Source organism: Salminus brasiliensis, chromosome 2, assembly GCF_030463535.1.
Source record: "Salminus brasiliensis chromosome 2, fSalBra1.hap2, whole genome shotgun sequence".
In the NCBI taxonomy this organism is placed as follows: domain Eukaryota; kingdom Metazoa; phylum Chordata; class Actinopteri; order Characiformes; family Bryconidae; genus Salminus; species Salminus brasiliensis.
In genome coordinates, this window is record NC_132879.1 from 52,793,689 (window position 1) to 52,816,168 (window position 22,480).

Genomic DNA, 22,480 nt, shown 5'->3' on the forward strand with positions numbered 1-22,480 from the left:
TGCAGTTCTGTTTTCTGTCTTGAAAAGAATGAATGAATGAAAATGGTGGACAAGAAAAGCAGCTGTTCAGTTCAGATATCCTTAAACACTGATTCATTTATTCACCTACTGATTTACATTCCTGCCAAAAACACCACAAGTATGACCAGGCTACAAAAGGATGAGATGGGTCCAAATAAAACTGGGAGCAGACAAAAGAAACAATCAATCATTTTGGGACAGAATTCAGCATCTCTGGCTCTCAAATAATCTCAAATCATGAGGAAACAATGTAATAATAATAATAAGGAAAATGGTAATATTTACTGTTTTTGTTCTGAATATACATGACGTAAAGTGCCATATTTTCTACATAAAAAAATATACCTTTACAAATTTGCCAGCCACAAAATGTGTACAAATTTTGAATAAAAAACAAAAAACAGAAGTTGCTACCAAAATAGTTGCATGACCTTTAGCGGTTTCAGACCCCAGCTGTATGGTTAGGCAAATTCCAATGGCTCAGGCGGAATAGAACTGGCTGAGGCGAGGCCAGTGATGTGGAACCCCATGTCTCTGGAATTCATGAGAACCTTGTGTGTGCGGGTTGGCCACACAAATGCATTTTGGTGAAGCATGTTAAAGGAATGCTTTAGTGTTTTTTAAAATATCCTCTGAATGCTTATTTCTACAGTATGGTCGATTACCATGCACAACAATTTAAAGGCCTTTTCCTGTACTTCCCTGAAAGAACAAAAAACTGTTGACTCAAAACAGGCTTGGCTTATAAGCCAGTGGGCACCACTGACCTTACGTGTACATGTGCCAATGGAGACACTGGGCCAGATTCATTAAACACACCGTCAGATTCCCAATGATGTTAGTAGAGAAGTAGGTTTATAGCAGCATGCTTGCTCTTAGATAAGCACAGATGACTGCTGTGCTTCACTGTTTGTGTAATAAAGGCATTGATTTTCTTTGCCCTTATTGACATGTGACATTAGCAGATCATAACCACCACCAGTAAATTTCCCAGCCATTGTGTTTTCTAAAATGTTCAGGCAAACACCATGTTATCTAAGACCCCTTCCCCCCTTTATCAGGATTATATCTGGATAAGGCCAAGTCACATAAAAATGCAAGTGTAAATTAAAAATCCCATCACTTAAATTCCTTCAGGAGGTGGTCTGAGGCGCATTTGAGCCACATTATAGCAGTGTAATCACATTTGTCTCTCCAAGACACCATTAACAACCAAAACCCCTCCCTGTACAGTGGACACACCAGTAATAATTGCTGAACAACAAGCGAAATTGCATATTCTGTCTCACACAGCAATCAGATTTCAGTCTGACTAACCGGAGATGCATTTGATTACTGAGTGCAAATGCATGTGGCATTTAATTCCAGATACTAGTCACATAAAAAGACCAGGTGTAAATGCTGTCATGAATGAAAGTCATGAATTATGCACATATACTCACTCAGGTTATTAAGTATATTTAAAAGGCATTTTTGTGGGGTTAAATTGAGCAGCCTGGCACACATTACAACTGCACTTGAAAATAATGTGACTATCTGAAAGGATTTGAGTGCAGAAAATAAGAATTGACTATTTGATAATGGCTAATCAGAGCAAATTGAGGAGAATTACAACTTTGCTGCTTTTATAACATTTAAAAGAAGATGTGAAACAATGACTGTATCTGAAATTTTAGTTTTCCTGCCACGTTTTTGACATCTGATACTGTAATATCAGTTTTTTCTATTCAAATCCACAGAGTAAGCACCCATTGATTTTCCTTGATCTTCAAACACCTTGATCTTGAGATCCATGAGCTCTTTGCACCACATCGCTCAGTCATAACATTAGCACCACCAATGCCTAATACTGAGTCTGTCCCAATGTGCCTCCACAACAGATCTGGCATAGACAGTCAGACATGGACTCCACAAGACCTCTGAATGTGAATGTCCTGTGGTATCTGGCAGCAGATCCTTTAAGCCCTGTAAGTTGTGAGGTGGTGCCTCCGTGGATCACATCAATGAGTCTTAGGTGTCCATGATCCTGTCCTTTCTTGGACCACTTTTGGTAGATACTGACCACTGCATACCCCACAAAAACCCCACAAGACCTGCCTAATGTTTTGGTGGTGGTGTTCTGACCCAGTCGTCTAGTCTCCATCACAGTTTGGTTCTTGTCAAAGTGTCTCATTTTGTTAAGCTTGTCTTTTTATTTTTTCTGCTTTTAACAACTTTATCACCTTCAAGAACTGACTGTTCACTTGCTGCTTGATATATCCACCCCTTGACAGATGTCACTGTAGCTGAAGATTGTTTGCTGAAGTTTTATATATAATAATATATATAGAAGTAATATATAAAATAATATAATAATGTATGTTAATAATGCTAATGTTATAGCTGATCAGTGAATATTTGTATTTAACAAGCTGCATGTAGAAATACTGCAGCAGTGAGGAGAGAGCAGCGCTGAGTTTTATGAGTCTGACACAGTGTCTTCTATTCTTTTCTAAATGCAGGGAAACACATCACCAATTTCTGTCCATTTTAATCAAACATACACCTCAGATCTGGCAAATGGAGGTCAAAGTGGTGAACACTGGAGCATTTCTTTAACAGCGTCCTTGTACTTCTAACCGTACATGTACACAGAGGCAGCCTTAGACACATTCACAAACTGAGGATGACGAGACAGACAATGCAGTATCTCGTCACCACATTGTAGTGCTGGGATACAGTATAGCATAGGGGGTCTTAAGCATTAACAGTTACCACTGAAGTCTGTATGCCGGCTGAGATGACAACGTTTCCGTGTGTACGGCTGTAGTGTATTATTATGTGACATGGAAATACATTAGCAACATATCAGTAGCAGTCATTCTCGATGTCATCAAAGAAACATCTGTCTTAACAAGGTCAGCACGAGACATCAGTCCATTATCAGTCTGTTATCAAATGAAAGGAAAAAGAAAAGCAGTCGTTTTTTCAGTGTTCAGGAGATACAGTGTGACTGAGCATTCGAAGCGTTCCAGCATTTCACGTCGAGGAAGTCACCAGAGTCTTTCTTCCCACCCTTTCCTTTCATTCCTCTATATATCTGACACCTCCTCTGGTTTTGAGATTTTGTGGTCGTTCCATTTTCTCATCCGTTACGTAGCCTCTTTCTCTGCCATTTCTTAGTCGATGTCAAGAGTCAGTTTAGATCCACAGAAGAAGCCTCCACTGACCTTCCTTGAGCTTCAGAGGCCGAGAACTCTGAATTCCTTGATCCCGCACTTGGGATCAAAGTAGGAGTGAGACTGCAGTCAATGCATCTTTTCGGTTCTTCCCCTAAAGACTCTTCTAGACATTTGCCTCTCTATTCGTAAAGAGTGCCCTATGTGCAAAACGAAGCCACGAAAACACGAAGTATTCCCGATTCCGCTTCCTTTTCAGTGGCATGTTGCCCGTCCTTCCCCAATCCTCATCCTCGTCCCTCTCCTTGTCCTCATTTACAGGTGAACACCTCTGTCTTTTCGCTGCAGGTGTTGCACTTGACGAAGCAGCACCACTGGAACTTGCAGTTGCACTGCCACACCCGGGTGTACTGGTGGGTGTCGTGGCCTCGCCCGCAGCACATGAGGCCACACCCGTCTGGGTGGGGCGAGGTGTGGTTGCAGAATCGCCCGCGTGTGCCTGCGCTGCCCGTGGCCGCGTCCTCCTCGCAGTAGTTCGGGGAGCGCTCCAGGTAGACCAGGTCCGTGTCAGTGGGCTTGATGTAGCCACGTGACTGCTTGAGCCGCAGGAACGAGGGCTGCCGCAGGCGAGTGGCCCGCACCGCTTCCACCTGCACAGCCACCCCATAACGCTCCTTCAGCACGTAACCGATCTCCCGGAACTTGGGCAGCGTCGTCCAGCATGTTTTGGTGGTGCATGAGCCCGAGACGCCATGGCACTTGCACTCCAGCTTCATCCTTTCCTCTAGGACCTGAGATCACACACACACACACACACACACACACAAATGCACTATTATTTTGTGGTAACTTTCTCCACATTGTTTTTATGTACCATTAGGCCGTTCTGAAACCCAGTGGGACACACTTTCTAGAGGGGCATGAAGCTGCCCAGCACTGCCCCAGTTCTCTGGGGTGATGGAGCTTCATAGATTACCTAATCAACCAACATCAGCTGATGTTACCTAACCTTAATAATGCTCTTGTGGCTGAATGCACACACATCCTCACTGTGTTCACAATGTTCCAACATCTATTGTAAAATCATCCAAGAAGAGTCGAGGAAAGGAAGATGGACTTCTTAATAACAGCCTTGATTTCAGAAGATTCCCAGACAGGGAATAAGCCTAGATCTGAACTACTGGGCATTCCAAGGTTTTCCATTAAGGAAAATATCTGTGACTGCTATGAAACTAAAGAATACTCCAAAAGGATTGAAATTATGAACAATGTTTTAAATGAAGTCAAAGAGAACTTTAGCGAACAGTACTGAAGACCACATGCTTGAGAGCCAAGACACCTAAATCTGAGTACCCTAGAACATGGTGGCATTGTCAAAATCAAGTTCTGTAGTTGATGGGAACCAAGCTGAATACAGCAAGTTCTCTACTATACCACTCTGGGCAACCCAACAGGGGTGAGTTCCCAAACGCTTGATAACGCAAAGTACTTCATTAACTGGCTCTTTACTAGTTTGTTAATTAACAAGCGTTTCCCAAAAACCGCCGTAACTGAAGTGCTACTTGAACTCGCTTTCAAATTCCTAAATAACTCAAACTGCTCGTTATTAACCCAGTGCTTCTTTAGCTGCGTTTGGTTTCAGTTCAGCACTTTTCGTGGGGGAAGGGATCCACATGAAAACATAGCAATAATAAACATTTGATCTGTATTATCAAATATAAAATATAGAAAAATATATAAAAATACACATAATGAATTACAATTTGCAAGGTACATTGCAAGTGTTTGATTTTCTGAATGGGTGTAAATCACATAAAGTCTCCAGAGACACGCTGCTGCTCTTCATTTATATTATTTACAGAATTTAACATGTACAAAAATTTTAATTCAGAAAGTAACAGGATTTATGGCTAAATGTCCAATAAAAAAAGTTTATATTTAACTTATCATTTATTTTTAATACATTTATTCACTTAGTTACATTTAGGAAATCAATAAAGGTTTACCAGGGATGGCCATACTTTTGTATAAGACTGAGTGTAAATAAAAATCTGTGAAAGGGTGACAATAATAATGTATTTTTGGCATTAATATAGGTTTTAGTATTTTTATTATTAGTATAGAGTATTTTACAACAGCTAAGAACATCTGTCAGCCAATCAGATCACAGAATCAGTATAATGATATTTCTGTGTGTAATAAAAAGACATACTGAGCATCTGACTGAGTTGAATAGATGCTCGAGGTGCGACTGGTCATGCTGTTTTGGGGAGGAGTCAACAAAGACATTCTTTGAGCTCATTCGTTAAGTTTGAGTTTGCGAAGCTTTTCGGGAAGCTTGTTGAATTGACTCTTTCTTTTGTCACATCCTTCGTTAGTTGGTTCATTATTCTCTAAGAGAGATCGCTTTGGGGAAACTCACTCCAGTTAGTTTTAAAGCCCTTCGTGAACTGGAGAGTAGAAAAAATGACGCATGTGAACAGCAGGGACCACAGGAAGGTCTTGGGAAGTGTCAATTCAATCAAAAAACTGAGCTGTACAAATAGTATTAGTTGCAGTTGTGCGTTTCATTCAGTGATTTTCTGATCTGATAGGGGCTGATACACTACTTTTCACATTAACAGCTGAAAGACTATACTTTCTAAATTGAGATGTTTTTCAGTAACAGCGGTTTTGCAATGTGTATATAGCCTCTACTTCAAATTCAAAAATATTGATTTTGTATAAGCAAACAGTTTTATTATTAACCTCTAAGAATTTGACACTAAAAATTATTTCATCAGTTTTGACATTTGTGGCATGAGCAAATTCATGCAGCTGACTGATGGAGGAAATGCTTGACATTCTACTGTGACTCTTTTCAGCAACGTGAACCAAAACCCATTATTCAATAGATCCTGAGCAATGACTCGGTGAGTGTTGCCAGCTATATGTCAGATCGGAGAGGAAAAATTAGGTTTTTGCCAAAACATACCCTGTAATTTTCACTACCTTCCGAAGGGCCGCATCAAAGGGCAAGAAAATGTCCATGACTCTCAAGTAACCGTGTATATGGTTGCGTTTGAGTTAAATGTGGATCTGTTTGCTTTTTTGATGTGTCGGGAATATCTTTTGCAGACAGTCAACTGTTAACCATTTCATTTGGATTCATTTGGCTTGTCTGAGTAGAAAAGACTGAAGATTTCACTGGTAATGACCCTGATTCTGTGTCCACTGACTGTGGACAGGCAGAGTTTATCATTTTTATAACTAAAATAATATTGTCACAAGCTATTCCTCCCTCAAATCCCAACTGACGGTCTAAGAAAATAGGAGGCGGCCATTTCTCCCAGTGTTCATTTATTTTTATAACAACTGTAAATCACGCAACCAATCAAGACTCGCATAAAACCTGTTCAGTTTTGGTTTGACCCGTTTTCTGGACTGAAGAAGGCCTCATCATGGGCCGCTGATAAGAGTTGTGCATGTCCTGCTTTAACTGTGCGGACAGAGCGAGTGAGCGGGCGAAGGAGAGGAAGAGAAAGAGACTAGCAATAATATCCTGTATCCTGACTTAATGCTCTGTAATTCAATGAGCGGACTGAGGGCTTGTGGCAGAGTTCCAACTGGCAAGCGGTTGGCCTTTGCATTCCCGTCACACACGACGAAAGCCTCAACTCTATAACCAGCTCCATTAGGCTCCCTACTTATGGATGGCTTTTGTACGCCTAACGGCCCCCTTTTTATTGGCCTCTGAAGTGACAAATGAAGCTGGGGAGCACGGCTTAGGGCAGGCTGGGTTAATCGGGAGGTGGAACGGGTCCATAATGGATACCGACTTGGCTTAATTATATATTGTACCTGGAGAAACTGACCAGCTCTGGAGAAAATGATCACTGCTAAAGGTTTTGCTTACAGACATACGAAATCTATCAAGACCTGCAGACCTCTGCTGTGCTGTTAATTACTCTGCATTTAATGAGTTGCTATGCCGTTACCATCATTTTCAAATTTGCAGCATTTTGCCGTAACCACAAATCTAATCAGACTTCAAGACATGTTTCGTGTCCCCAGGTTGCTTGTTTTTTCAGTGCCGCTACCAGGATAATGTAGCTTGGGGTCAAAAGAGTGGTTCTTCAGGTCTGCACTCTAGCTAACATGTAATGGAAGCTTCTAGCCACTCATTAGCGTTCTGCAAACTGCCAAAACAATCACACGCCAAAAATGTAGCTCAACTAAATGTGAAGTGACCCAATATAACACACCTGCTCCCTAAACACTAGCAGTCAAATAGAACTTTAAGAGGGGATAGACTGCTTCCAACACATCCACTAACTGCTAAACAACCCTTCTGATAAATGCTTTCAGCTACTTTAAGTTGCACTCATTGCTGATACAGATGTGCAAATGCACACACATAGCTCGTCTAGTCCCTGTAGGGAAAAGGACTGACAATAGAATAGATATGATTCAGGTAAACATGAACCTATAGGTACCATCTCTAATGCCAGGTATAAATGCCAGGGGTATAAAGCCCCTAGCAGTGAGCTGTGAAGCAGTGGAAAAGTGTTCTCTGGTATGATGGATGGTGGTGCTCCATTCAAAACTTTTGGGACGAGTTGAGGATGAGGAGGTGGGGTGGTGATCATCCAACATCCTGACCACAGTAAACCTTTTTTTTTATACTCTTGATTTTGGAAGAAACTGTAAATGGGGAGGTGTCCCAATACTTTTGTCCATATAGTGTATGTATAGGAGAATAATATAGGGTGGCACAACTGCCAATAGAATAGGAGCAGGTAAACATGGACCTATTGACATCATGCCTAATGCCAGGCGTGGGCTCGAGGGGTATAAAGCCCCCCAGTATTGAGCTGTGGAGCAGTGGGAGAACTGTGTTCTCTAGAATGATGGTTGGTGCTTCATCCAGTGCTTATGGAACGATTTGGAGAGTTGGGGATGAGGTGGGGTGCTGATCAGTCCACATCCTAACCTCACAAATGCTCTTGTCACTGAACGCAATGCTCACAGCAGTTCTCCAATATCTAGTAGAAAGCCATCTGTCCTGGACAGTAGAGACAGTTACTGCAGCAAAACCAGGGTAAGCTCTCTAGACGTTTTCTCAGGACCATCTAAACAAGCCTTTAGAAACAAGACCTGTGAACTGATGAAGTTAAAATAGAACCTTATGGCCACAGTTATGGAATGTTTGGAGAAAAAGGGGCAGACTTACATGAAAAGAACACCTGTCCAACTGTTAAGCATGGTGGAAGGCTTGTGCTGCAGCCAGTGGCACAGAAAACATTTCACTCTCTCTGAAAGACTCTTATCTGGCTACGAAAAGCGGTTATATGCTAAAAGGGGTGTTACTAAATACTGACCATGCCAGGGTTTTGCTCAGAGACCTGCTTTTGTGTGTTTTTACTGGGTTAAAGAATGCTTACCTTTCTGCCTGCCTCATTGTTGTGCAGGTTCATCAGCCTGCGGGCGTTTTTTTTTATCTCACGGGCGTCCACAAAGCGCCTGGAGAACTCCAAGCCGTACTTGACGTCGGCCGAGCAGCCACCCCATTTCCAGCCCTCCTCGTGGTCGTGGTAGCCCTGCTTCTCCCTGTCGCAGCCGCAGTGGCTCAGGTTGCCCTGGCTGCAGGCCGCTGTGACTGCGTGGGCCACGCCTGCTGCTGTGATGGCGTACGTGAACGCTGCCTCCTTGCTGCCTAGGGAGAGGAGGGAGAACAGAGACTACTGTAATATTCTGATGGAATATTGGAAGGGTTCGAAAAAACTGAAGGATTGGGGCACCTATAAACTACAATGAACAGTTCAGTAATGTTGCATTTCCCATTTCCCAATCCTGGGAATCCTGAGTACCCCTGTACTGGACATTTTAACAGCGTCTCAGCTGTAAATAAATTAGCTCCACTGACCATACAGGAGCATTATTAGTATAATTTCAGACTGTATCCATCTGTTTCTCTGAACACTCTGTTATTGGCCTCCTTTCACCCAGTTCGTCAATGCTCAGGACCCCCAAAGGACAGACCACCACAGAGCAGGTAGTATTTGGGTGGTGGGTGTTAGTAGAGTTTTTAACCTGCATCTAACCTGAACTGTGATCACTCTCTCAGCTTCCATCTGCAGTGGGACGTGGGGGACAAAAGTGACCCCTGCTGGTGGCCTGATGGGCCCTTATAACTGACCTTAGGTTACATTTCAGCATTGGGGGGGCACCACTGACCAGTTTAATGAAGTGTTTTTCTAATATTTTAATTAATAAATAGCGTTCACAATATGGTGGAAGAGCGGCAAACCGCCATCAGAGGAACTCAAGCACAGTCGCCGCAGTGCTGTAACTTCTCATCACATCATTATCATAATTATCCCAAAGCATGTATCCCTCTTACCCCTGACTCTCAGACTGGTTCTAATATCAGTCATCCACTGTCTAACAATCTCACCCATCCATCTACACTTCACTATTTACTATAAAACATATTGGGTTTTATTTTTTCCCCTCTTATTAATTATTGGTATTAAAGTAAATGCAATACATGGACAAATGTATTGGGACACCTGCTCATTTGTTGTTTCTTCTGAAATCAAGGGTCTTAAAAAATGAGCTTCTCCTGCTTTTGGAGTTTTGTTGGAGTAGCTGTCTCTACTGTCCAGGGAAGAAGGCTTTCTGCTAGATTTTGGAGAAGCATTGCTGTGAGGATTTGATTGCATCCAGCAACAAGAGCATTGGATAATCACCACCCCACCTCTTCCCTAACTCCCTAATGTATCCCATGCATTCATTACAAGGTGTGTCCACAAACATTTGGACATACAGTGTATCTATAAATATACAATAGAAATATTATATTATGCTAAACCAGGTAGATCTCCAGCTGTCTCTAACACACTAGATGTGTTACATTTATCACAGAGCTTGGAAGTCTGCTCAGTTTACCTCAGTCAACCTCCAGATCAGTCCTTAACTACCTGATGTAGAAAGGACTTCCCATCAACCATTCGTACATAAGCAATACATAATAGTAAAAATACATAATAGTAAATATATAAATAATAGTATTCTCTGTGAGAAGGAAAGAAAGCCTCTTGTCCTTCATTTTGGAGCGTTTCTATTGGTCCATTCATCATGAAATTTCAAAACAATCATAATCACAGAGGACTGCTGTACCTGTACCTCTACACTGTGTATGGATTTTAGGTCAAATTATTTTTTTTATAACGTACCATAAAACAGTGTCTAACTCCGCCCGCCTCTTTGCAATTTGTAAAGTGGCCTTGCGTTTGTGAAACTATAGTGGCGCTATAAACGTCACATTTATTATTATCATTATTATTATCATATTAATGATCTAATAACATGTAAACACATTGCTGTGATGTAGCTTTTAGAGGCTTTACACGTCTAGGTTCCATTCACCACCACTGAAAAGAAGTCCTCCAGAATGAAGCATTTCCCACCAGGGCATTCTGCGTGACTGTATTTTACACAGAAAGCTGCTTTGGGCTGACCTAGCGTAATCTGGTAGTATGCAGTTGCAACTGCGTGACTTTCTATCAAATCACATTGCCAAAAAAGTTCTTCTAGCCTGCCCCTGACCTCCCCTTTCCAGGACAGATTTACATAAACTCACTGAAGAGGAAATAAATACCAAATTGCAGTTGTTTTCTGTTATGAATATTTTGCCACAGCAAAGACAGGCTGGCTCTTGTTCCACTTAAAAAAGAAAAAAGCTCAGTTATTAATGCACTGCACTTGTGATCACGCCAGCCCTCTTAACTCCAACCGAATGGAGAAGCCCTCTCGCTGGTCATCGGGTGGCGCAGAGCGAGGAATTTTCCCTCACCCAGCCAAGAGTCTGCGTCTAGCGTCTAGCGAGCGCAGTCTGTAAGCTGATTGACCAGTAATGCGTGCTTGGTTTCACTGATGAATTTAAACTAGCGTGATTCCCATGCATTCTGAGGGCGAACACGCTGCAGGCCTCTCTCAGCAGCCCACAATGATAATGGAATAACAGTTGGGGAGAGAGGGAGCAGAGTGGGCAGAGAGCTTCGTCATGAACCATGAGCCAGAAAGGTCATGGAGGAGATCTCAGCTGATAACGTGCGGCTCGTAGCTATATTTCTGCTGTCTAGCGTAAGATGCTCTGGGTAAGAGCTGAAATGGGAAGCGTGGTAATAATACTTTAATCTGAGCTGACAGTCCAAACTCCTATAAAGACTCTGAATTTTGAGGAATCCATTATGCTTTCAGCCTCAGCGCTGGCTTGAATGGATGGCAGTGTGTTTTAGGGAAATACTCTGTTCCGCTTCATTCCTGCCAACAATCATTTCTGTCAGAACCCAGCATATAACTAATACTGTGTGTCAAAGCTGCAAATGAATAAGCCGAGAGTTGAAGAAGAATTACACTGTCATCATATCAAAACCTCCGAGCTCACAATTTTTTGATTGTGTAATGTATACAGAATATTCACATCTTTATTTGGTAAATGTCGGATGCAGTTATGAAAAGAAATAGTAAAACATACCAGTTTTGTCACTTAAAGGCTTGTTTTTACATTTTACTTCACTTTTTTGCATCATTTAAACCTTACAGCGGTTGATGAATGGACCAAAAGAAATGCTCAAAAACTAATAAAATAATGGAAACATGAACAAAATGTATTAAAAATGGAAAATCTTTCTGAAGTGTTTTTCTTCTCCTGTATATTTGCTATTTTGGAGATACAAGGTTTTTGCGTGACACAGATTGTATGTAAAGGGTCACAGTTCTATCAAAATGATATCAAAATCTAATTTTCTGTTGAAATCACTAGACACGGCCAGCTGCCTTTTCCGTTGTGTGAACATCTCAAGATGAATGGACCAATTAAAATGCTCCAAAATGAATGAAATGAAAATTAAATATAATCGCTAAAAATCTAATATTTTTACATTGACCTCCATTAAAAGTTAAGAAGGTTTTCATGATGAATGGACCAATAGAAATTCTCCAAAAGAAAAATATACTGTGGACTAAAATGTATACAATGGACTAAAATGAAATAAAAATGTAATAAAATGAAATAAATGGAAAACAATCTTTCTACATTGACTTCCATTGATTATTACATTTGTATTTCTTCTACTGTAAAGTTGCCATTTTGTAGATGCAAGATCTTTGCATGACACTGATAATATGTAAGTGGTCACAATCTTATAAAATTTATATCTAAATCTATCAGTTTTCTGTTGTTTACATCACTAGACAAAGCCAGCTGCCTTTTACATTTCATCTCAAGATATATGGATCAACAGAAATGTTCTGTACATTCACTTCCATTGAAAACTAAGAAGGTTTTTACCTTCTCTTGTAAAGTTGTCCTATAATTGGTCACTATCCCACCTAATCCATATTTGAAAGGCTTAGTTTTTCCTTTCTTTACACCATTAGGAAATGCCAGCTGCCCTTTACATTGTGGGAGCATTTCATGACGAATGGACAGATAGAAATGCTCTAAAATTACTTCATATAAATAAAATATTTTTACATTGACTTCCATTGAAATTTAAGGTTTTGTCATGCAGCTGGTTTTCCATATTTTAATCCATATATAAAAAGCTCAGTTTTTCCTTTCTTTACACCATTAGGAAATGCCAGCTGCCCTTTACATTGTGGGCACATTTCATAACCAATAGGCCAATAGAAATGCTCCAAAATAAATGAAATAATGGAAATATTGACTAAAATGGAATAAAAATGGTATTGACTCCATTGAATATTACATACTGTTGTAAAGTTGTCACTACAAGGTCTTTTCATGACACAAATAATATGCAATTGGTCACAATCCTATCAAAATGATATCTAAAGCTAACTTTGCTGTTACATCATTAGACAAAGGCAGCTGCCTTTTACATTATGTGAACATCTCAAGATGTATGGACCAACAGAAATGCTCTAAAATGTTCTTCACATTCACTTCCACTGAAAACTAAGAAGGTTTTTACCTTCTCTTGTAAAGTTGTCATGTAGCTGGTCACTATCCCACCTAATCCATATTTAAAAGCTCAGTTTTTCCTTTCTTTACACCATGAGGAAATGCCAGCTGCCCTTTACATTGTGGGATTCAGCATTTCATGACGAATGGGCCAATAGGAATGCTTCAAAAGTACTTGAACGAAACCCTGTTACATGAACTCGCACTTGCTGCTGAGAACATTTTTCCCAGCTCCTATAAAGTTACAGTTTCAGGAACGAGGGTTTCGTTACGACAGCAACGATACACAAATATTACACCCGGCGCATACAAAGAGAACCGTCATAATGACACGGGGCTGCCTTTGAGATCATGATGTGAAAACCAGCTTCAGAAACCCACACACACCAAAGAACATGAGAGAGGGACATGCCGCAGCGAGGCGAAGCCTATGGTGGAGAACGCCACAGCTGAGAAACAGATACAGTTAATTGAACAAAAGGAATAAAAGGAGCCAGCTTTGAGCCAACCATCCCCCCCAAACCCCCCCAAAAGAGTGATCGTTACCAGGGCCATTGGATTAAACACAGCCTCAAACCACACTCTGACCGACACAAAACATTTTTGACTGAAAGGCCATTTATATGAGCGCTCCATATTAAAAGCCACATTATGAAGGAATAAATCCACAGAATGTGAACCTCGGCAACTGTCATGTAGTTTGAGGTTCAGTCCAAGTCAGTGGAAACATCCGTGTGTGTGTATGTGTGTATGTGCGTGACGCAGACACAGATTTCTTCACAGTAATTTCATTGCTGGTGGGAGAATGAAACTTGCTTTCACTTAGTCTCCCGCAGCAATTGAGGACAGATTCCCCCCATGGTTAACCTCTTTTCATCTCCTCTCTTGTCTTACAGGCTGCACCACCACAGAAACTGCACATTTGGCAGCCATCCTCCACCCTGCTTACATCCCTGCAGCGCACAGCAACACTGAATACATCGGATCCACATGTTCATACATGCGCGTGCATCTGGAGAGAGCTGGCCACAAACATATCAGGCAGCAAGTGAACCGTCAGTTGTTGAAGGTGATAAAGGTGTTAAAATCAGGACAAATGGACAAGCTTAAGAACCCAGGACAAGAACCAAATTGTGATATCTAGACGACTGGGTCTGAACATCTCCAACAAAACATCAGACAGGTCTTGTGGGGGTTTTCTGGTATGCAGTGGTCAGTACCTACCAAAACCACTATAAGAAAGGACAACCACTGAAACAACAACAGAATCATGGGCACCTAAGGCTCACTGATATGATCCATGGAGGTCCCACCTCACTGCTGCTGCTAATGTTGGTCTGAGTGCCACAGAAACTACAGGGCACCTTCAGAGGTCTTGTGGAGTCCAGGCCTCAAATGGTCAGATGTTTTGACGTTGGATGGTACTTTGAGGTCTTTGAGTCTTAACCATAGCAGAACCTTTTCGGAAGTTTTTTTGAGGAAACATCTACAAAAGGTTGTCCTTGTATATGAGGAACCATTCAACCAGGCAAAGAACCCTTTGATTACAAATGGTTCTTAGAGTTGCAATGGTTCTACATGCCATTGAGGAACCCTTTTTAAGGGAAAAGTAAAAGGCGGTAGTTATAGAACCATGGGATCTCAAAGAACGTTCAGAATGCTTAAATGGTTCTTCACTGTGATGGAAAACCTGTGGTTCTTTATTAGATGGTTCTTTATATATATATATATATATATATATATATATATATATATATATATATATATATATATGTTCTGCTATTGTTATGAGCCAAAGCATCCATTTTTTGTTCCATATAGAACCATTCATGCTTCGATTGAACACAAAATACTTGCAGTGAGGTTTAGCCTTGCTAAAGTACAGCTGGGGTTAGCTGTAGCACTGTGTAACGGTCCATATCCCCCCATATTCACTATATGTCCAAATGTTTGTGGACACCCTTTCTAATAAATGCATTAAACCTCCATTAAGTTGTACCCAATGTTGACACAAACACACACAGCATGTCTAGTCACTGTAGAAAAGTACTGTCAATAGAATAGGACCATCTGGAGCAGTTAAACATGAACTTATTGGCACCATGCTGCCTAATGCCAGGCGTGGGCTTGAGGGGTATAAAGCCCCCCAGCATTGAGCTGTGGAGCAGTGGAAGAACTGTGTTCTCTGGAATGATGGATGGTGGTTTACTTTACTTTACTACCTCACTGGACTCTATTTATTACACATTGCACAATTTGCACACTACCGTCAATTATTTATTATCCTCTGGTCTGTACTGTGTTGTGTTGTCTGTCCGCACTTGTTTGTTGTGTTGCACTTGTGTCTTGTATGCACTGTCTATGTTGCACCATGGTCCTGGAGGAACGTTGTTTCGTTTCACTGTGTACTCTGTATGTAGTTGAAATGACAATAAAATCCACTTGACTTGACTTGACTTGACTTGGTGCCCCATCCAATACCTTTGGGATGAGTTGGGGAGTTGGAGCTGAGGTGGGGTGGTGATCATCCAACATCCTGACCTCACTACTAATGTTCTTGTGGCCAAATGCAATTAAATCCTCACAGCAATGCTCTAAAACCTAGCAGCATAACCATTTTACGTCTTACTGTTTCAATCCTAAGCTCTATCTGTGGCTATTTCAGCACCTGCCCGTGGGCGTCTGTTATAAGTACAGGGGCATGTCTAAATGATTGCCTGTGGTCCGTGACCACATGCTACAGATGTGGCAGACAGAGATCAGGTTGAAAGGGGTATTGCTGGAGTATTCCTTTAATGTTTATTTGTATTTATTCTAAGGTGATTTACAGGCCAAACATCACTTGCTGCCCCAAACACTTGCTGTCCTGGCTGGCCTGAGACATTTGCACAGCACTGTACTCACACACAGACACACATACACAGGCATGAAAGGCAGCATTCTGAGCTGATCTACTGACCCACTCGCAGCTCTTGGCCGAAGACAGTCCTCTCGCCCAGGGCGGAGCAGTTCCAGCGGCCGTAGCGGAACTGGTACTGGCACTCGTTGATGCCCATCTGAGCGCCCTCGCCGATGACGATGATGGCGTCCGGGCGGCTCTGGCAGATGGCACGCTGTCGGGGGGCCAGGCCGGGGATCTTGTTGCAGATGATATTTGCACCCAGAGCCACCACCGAGGACAGGGCCCTGTAGAGCACAACACACACACACACACAATGAAAATTAATTAAGAGTACTTGCAGGATAATCTGACTTATCCACTTGAATTTATCCACCTAGATGAATTTTAATTCAACTCATTATAACTTATATAATTATAATTTAATTATAATTTATATACTTTAAGACCTTAGAAATATGCCTTACAGTTACTGAAGCCTTATCTTGTGAGCATTCATAGAAGTGTAGGGAGGCCTACATGAGGGCCCAGACTACAGTATTTCAGTTCCTCACCTTCACAATTACAGTTTTAATTACTGAATAAAAAGGTTTCAGATTAACTGTATTGATTTGAATAATAACTCCATAATATATAATATTATAGTTATACATAGTTATACAAACATAATATCATGTTACACTATATGGATAAAAGTATTGGGACACCTGCTCATTCATTGTTTCTTCCAAAATCAAACATATTAAAAACATGATCCTGCTTTTGATGGAGTAACTGTCTCTACTGTCCAGTAAAGTAGGCTTTCTACCAAATTTTGGATTGTCTTGCTGTGAGGATTTGATTGCATTCAGCAACAGTACAGTAACAGTGTTAGTGAGGTCAGGAAGCTGGATGATCACCACCCCACCTCATCATCTCAACTCCCCAGCTTGTCCTAAAAGTACTGGATGGAGCAACATCCATCATTTGAGTGAACACAGTTCTTCCACTGCTCCACAGCTCAATGCTGGGGGGCTTAATACCCTACTCTAGCCCACGCCTAGCATTAGGCAGCATGGTGCCAATCGGTTTGTGTTGATCTGCTATAGAGAATCCTATTCTTTTGGCAGTACATCTCTACAGTGACTAGACAAGCTGTGTGTGTTTGTGTCAGCAATGGGTGCAACTTGAGGAGGCTGAATGCATTCATTAGAAGGAGGCATCTGATAAGTTCAAACGAGCTGGTCAATGATCTAGAAGTATTGATGATATCTCAGAGAAGTGTATTGTTACATCCTGTGATGTAATTTATAGTGATATTGATAAATATTATGTAATTGCCCCAGTAATACAGTACGTATGCTGAGGTTTCCCTTTTTATTGTTTATATATACAGTATATACTATAGTATATACATAATTTGAAAATGCCAGCCGGCCTGTCAAAATCTCATGACCTGACCAACAGAAATTGTCCAAAATGACAGAAAAATACAATCTTGTTACATTAAAAAACATTAAATGTAAGGTTTTTGATAATAATACACTACAATAACCTACAGTAACTACTGGAAAGTTTTAATAAATAAAGAACTATATAAGAAACCCTGCAATTTAGGAGGTTAACATAGTTTCCTTCCCATTTCTATATAAAATATACTGTTCCTCTTTAATTTCAGTGCATTATAGAAAGCATTACAAAATACTATTAATAAAAGAACGTCATTACAAGAAGTACAAGCATGCGAGCGTATCTCATTCTCTGTTCACGTAAAACACAGCCGACAAGTCAAAACCTCTCATAAAGTAAACAAGAACAAGCACTCGCATGCAGGCAAGGAGCTACACTTAGTGGGGGGGGGGCCCCCAAACAACGTCCAAACGAATTAGCACGGCGAAGTATGTTACTCTACAGAGAGAGTACAATACGCAACCAAGCCATCACGGAATATACAGCCCAATTAAAACACAGCCACACACATAAAACCTGGATTATTCTTGTAACTCAAGCTTGCTCCACGTTTATCTGGTTCTCGAAAACGTTCAACCTAGAGTGAAGTATACTCTGGAACCAAACGTATACGCTGTGTAGTAGTTACTGCAGGAAAACACTGCCATGCATAACAAATCCCCCTGTTTCTAGGGCCTGAAACATCCTCCTAAACGAAGAAGGCCGAGCCATCTGTGCCCTGATAGAGTCCTACGTTTATTTGCACTTGTCAAACACAAGAGGAGCTTATCTCCACGCTCAGATCTGTAAAGGTTTAACAGCCAGCCATATGAAGCTATACGTCCACATACACGCAAAGTGCTACAAAACACTGGCTCCACTTGTTTGAGCTCCTCATAACTGAGGCTTTTAACTATGGTTGGACGATCAGAGTGAGCATTTCATAGCAGAGGAGAAAACACTGAAAGTTCTGAAGATCTCCTCGCGTGGATCCCCTCCACCACTCTTACAGTCATGAAGCATAAGAATAAAATCTGAGGAAGACAGTACACTGCAGTAATGCTTCATTCTTAACGACCACAGTAAAGACCAACGCATCTACAAGAAGCATCAGATCTGTGCTCCAAAGACAAGATCTAAACAGGCGCCTACCTGCTTTCTTCATGGGTGGACGATATTCAAACACTGCGAGAGCTTGTTCTGACTCTAACCTACTGATTCTGCTTGTTCTTCACACAGCCTCGTCCAGCTACAGCCTCTCAGTAGCAAGCATGGTGTTCTAATGCATTACTCAGTGGACGGTAAGTTCAGCATTTCTGTGTGAAATCCTGCTGTTCCTCACGGGGTGATTCTCAACACTGGGCATGGCTGGTTGAGCAGCCAGAGAAGCGAGACCACAACACCACTGCTCCAGTGACCAGTGTTGGACAGTCGGAGAACAGCGACAGCTCTCTGAGAGTGGATTACTATTTTCCACTGCAGTCTCCACTGTTTGATTGGGTGAAGTTGCAGGATTTTTAACGATTCAATATTTTGATATGGTTTTATAGCTGAATGTCCTCTGTAATAGGCAAAAATAGCAGCTGGTAATACTACTGCTATTATTACTACTTCTAATCTTACTACTACCACTATTTCAACTATTACTACTACTACTGCTGCTACTACTGCTACTACTACTACAACTACTACTACTACTACTACTACTGCTACCACTGCTGCTACTACTACTACTGCTTCTAATACTACTACTAATACAACTACTACTACAACTACTACTACCACTATTTCAACTATTACTACTACTGCTACTGCTACTACTGCTACTACTACTACTGCTTCTAATACTACTACTGCTGCTACTACTGCTTCTAATACTACTACTACTGCTACTACTACAACTACTACTACTACTGCTACCACTACTACTGCTGCTACTACTGCTTCTAATACTACTACTACCACTACTACTACTACAACTACTGCTACTACTACTACAACTACTGCTACTACTACTACTACAACTACTACTACCACTATTTCAACTACTACTACAACTACTACTACCACTATTTCAACTATTACTACTACTACTGTTGCTACTACTGCTACTACTACTACTGCTTCTAATACTACTACTGCTGCTACTACTGCTTCTAATACTACTACTACTGCTACTACTACAACTACTACTACTACTGCTACTACTACTACTACTGCTACCACTACTACTGCTGCTACTACTGCTTCTAATACTACTACAACTACTGCTACTACTACTACAACTACTGCTACTACTACTACTACAACTACTACCACAACTACTGCTACTACTACTACAACTACTGCTTCTAATACTACTACTACTGCTACTACTACAACTACTACTACTACTACAACTACTGCTACTACTACTACAACTACTGCTACTACTACAACTACTGCTACTACTACTACAACTACTGCTACTACTACTGCTGCTACTACTCTTTCTAATACTACCACTACTGCTACTACTACTACTACTACTACAACTACTACTACCACTGCTGCTACTACTACTACAACTACTATAACTACTGCTACTACTACTACTACTACTGTTTCTAATTCTACCACTACTGCTGCTACTACTACTACTACCACTACTGCTACTACTACTACTACTACAACTACTACTACTACTGCTACAACTACTGCTACTACTATTACTACTGTTTCTAATACTACCACTACTTTTAATGAAATACTACAAGATTCATATGAGAATCATATAGTAATTACTGAAGTATCAAAGATCATAGACAGGCCCACGGTCAGGTTATAGTAATATTACATAACACAATTATATCCTAGATTTATAGCCTAATGGAAATCATTTATTTTCTTGTTGTTTTACTATAGATTCATTAACAACAGCAATAATAATAATAATAATAATAATAATAATAATAATAATAAATTGGTTTGCATTTTTCTCTAGCATGATGCTATTGTTATTTTTATTGTTTTATTGAATTATATAATATTGTAGAACACATAACATCCCAAACTACACCTGCTTATATGCACGCTTATATCTCACTGCTTGAAGTCCTGCAGTAGTCAATACTACAGCTAGAGGAGTTCTGAGCAGCGGCTCCTGCCTGCACCGCTCGTCTCCTACTGCACCTGCTGCTCTCTTCACTAAACACAGCTACACTGAGCACAGGGCCATAACGCACACACCACAACTCGGCCACACGGAGCACAGGCACCATAACGCGCACACTAAACCAGCCAGACTAAACGCAGGCACCATAACGCACACGCCAGAATCGACCAAACTGAACACAGGACCTTAACGCACACGCCAGAATCGACCAAACTGAACACAGGACCTTTACGCACACGCCAGAATCGACCAAACTGAACACAGGACCTTTACGCACACGCCAGAATCGACCAAACTGAACACAGGACCTTTACGCACACGCCAGAATCGACCAAACTGAACACAGGACCTTTACGCACACGTCATACTGAACACAGGACCTTTACGCACACGCCATACTGAACACAAGACCTTTACGCACACGCCAGAATCGACCAAACTGAACACAGGACCTTTACGCACACGTCATACTGAACACAGGACCTTTACGCACACGCCATACTGAACACAGGACCTTTACGCACACGCCAAACTAAGCCAAACATAACACACGCACTACTGAACTCACATCAAGCAGAGAAAGACTCAGCACTTGCGCGCACACACGCAACATTCACACTAAGCGCATGCACCACCAGGCTCCCTTCCAGTCAGACTCAGCACGTGCTGCATAACACACATTGAAAACACCCCGTATCACTCACAAACGACCCATCAGACAAACACCGGATGAAGCAGAGGTGTGTGGACGCACAGGTAGCTGCCGCTGCTGAGGATGAGCAGGATCTGGGGGTAGTAGACTGACAGCAGCGCGCCGCGAGTGGAGCCCGCGCGCATGGTGCTGCAGGAGAGAAGCTCCGGATCCTTCCCGAGTTTGATCTGAGTGTGTATTCTTAGCAGGAACGGCTGAGTGGGAGCTGTGCCCCCGTCACGCAGCTCCTCGCTGCCGAGCCCTCATCTCCTGCTCCATGACAGAGGGAGGACTGCTGCTGCTGACGGAGGGAGCGGGGATTACATACGCGCGCATCGCTTCACTATTGGCAGGAGAGGGGTGGTGGGGAGGGGAGGAGGGGAGTGGGGGGGCTTCTATGGTGGGGGGAGCAGGTAAAGTGGGACTCCTTACGACAAAGGGATCAGAATAGTCCAATAAAAGCCCACTTTCACATCTTTAAAGGGCCTGTAGGGAGTTGTTTTTTGTGATGTCACAAAAACAACGCATTTACATACATTTCAGTCAACAGCAGTTTAGCTCCGCCCATTCAGTGTGACGTTATCAGTAGTGTGTCAGCCTGGACTGCTTTTGAATCAGGCAAATGCAAGGTAAGACTTTCATAATACATAAAGTGTGAAAAGCTTCTTCCATATAATTTGTATTTATTTGTAGAATTTTAATTATATTTAATATATATATAATTATAAATATAATTTATATTTCTATTATATTTAATAATTATAATTTAAATGGAATACAGTGTTAATAAAAGATCAACAAATGATGCAATAACACCATTTGTTTTACCAGTATAGAGAATTATTTATAAGTCATAATACAATATAATATTTTCAGATTAGATGTGAACTATGTGGCCACGCCCACAACAATGAAAACCCATTATAGTATAGTGTATGTAATACTTGTTGTTATTCGCTAACAAAAGCAACAAAGTACAGTGCCTCTAAGCTCAAAGGGTCATGGGAATCATGGGAAATCACCCAAGCAGCCAGTTAGTAGTTGTGACTACCCACCTATTTAACATATATCATATTAGCCCCGCCCATTTTTGAGTAATAATGAGAGGTTGATAAACGGCCTTGTAGAAAACGGACGTTGAATGTATGTAAATCAA

General features: G+C 41.3%; 1 protein-coding gene across 3 annotated transcripts; it reads right to left on the minus strand.

Annotated features, from left to right (window-relative positions):
* Nucleotides 1-70: 70 nt before the first annotated feature.
* On the minus strand, nt 71-21,599 carry wnt7ba (wingless-type MMTV integration site family, member 7Ba). Of its 3 annotated transcripts, none has more exons than XM_072673151.1 (4): nt 21,388-21,599; nt 16,112-16,338; nt 8,603-8,874; nt 71-3,970 (listed from the first exon to the last, which is right to left on the minus strand). In XM_072673151.1, the coding sequence occupies exons 1-4, from the start codon at nt 21,468-21,470 to the stop codon at nt 3,491-3,493; spliced, it is 1,062 nt and encodes a 353-aa protein (XP_072529252.1). In that variant the 5' UTR covers nt 21,471-21,599; the 3' UTR covers nt 71-3,490. The 3 variants fall into 3 exon arrangements, with proteins under 3 accessions (XP_072529252.1, XP_072529251.1, XP_072529253.1); XM_072673150.1 differs by having other exon boundaries at nt 8,603-8,870; nt 21,360-21,599; XM_072673152.1 differs by lacking the exon at nt 21,388-21,599 and adding an exon at nt 21,338-21,374.
* Nucleotides 21,600-22,480: the final 881 nt, after the last annotated feature.

Bases quoted from the DNA above. Each gene is read 5' to 3' on its own strand.
- wnt7ba (XM_072673150.1), bottom strand. From the start codon at position 21,470: ATGCGCGCGGGCTCCACTCGCGGCGCGCTGCTGTCAGTCTACTACCCC. The intron at 16,339-21,359 runs GTGTTTGTCTGA...TGTGCTCTACAG, and splicing joins ACACACCTCTGCTTCATCCG to GGCCCTGTCCTCGGTGGTGG. The intron at 3,971-8,602 runs GTAAGCATTCTT...GTGTGATCTCAG, and splicing joins ACAATGAGGCAGGCAGAAAG to GTCCTAGAGGAAAGGATGAA.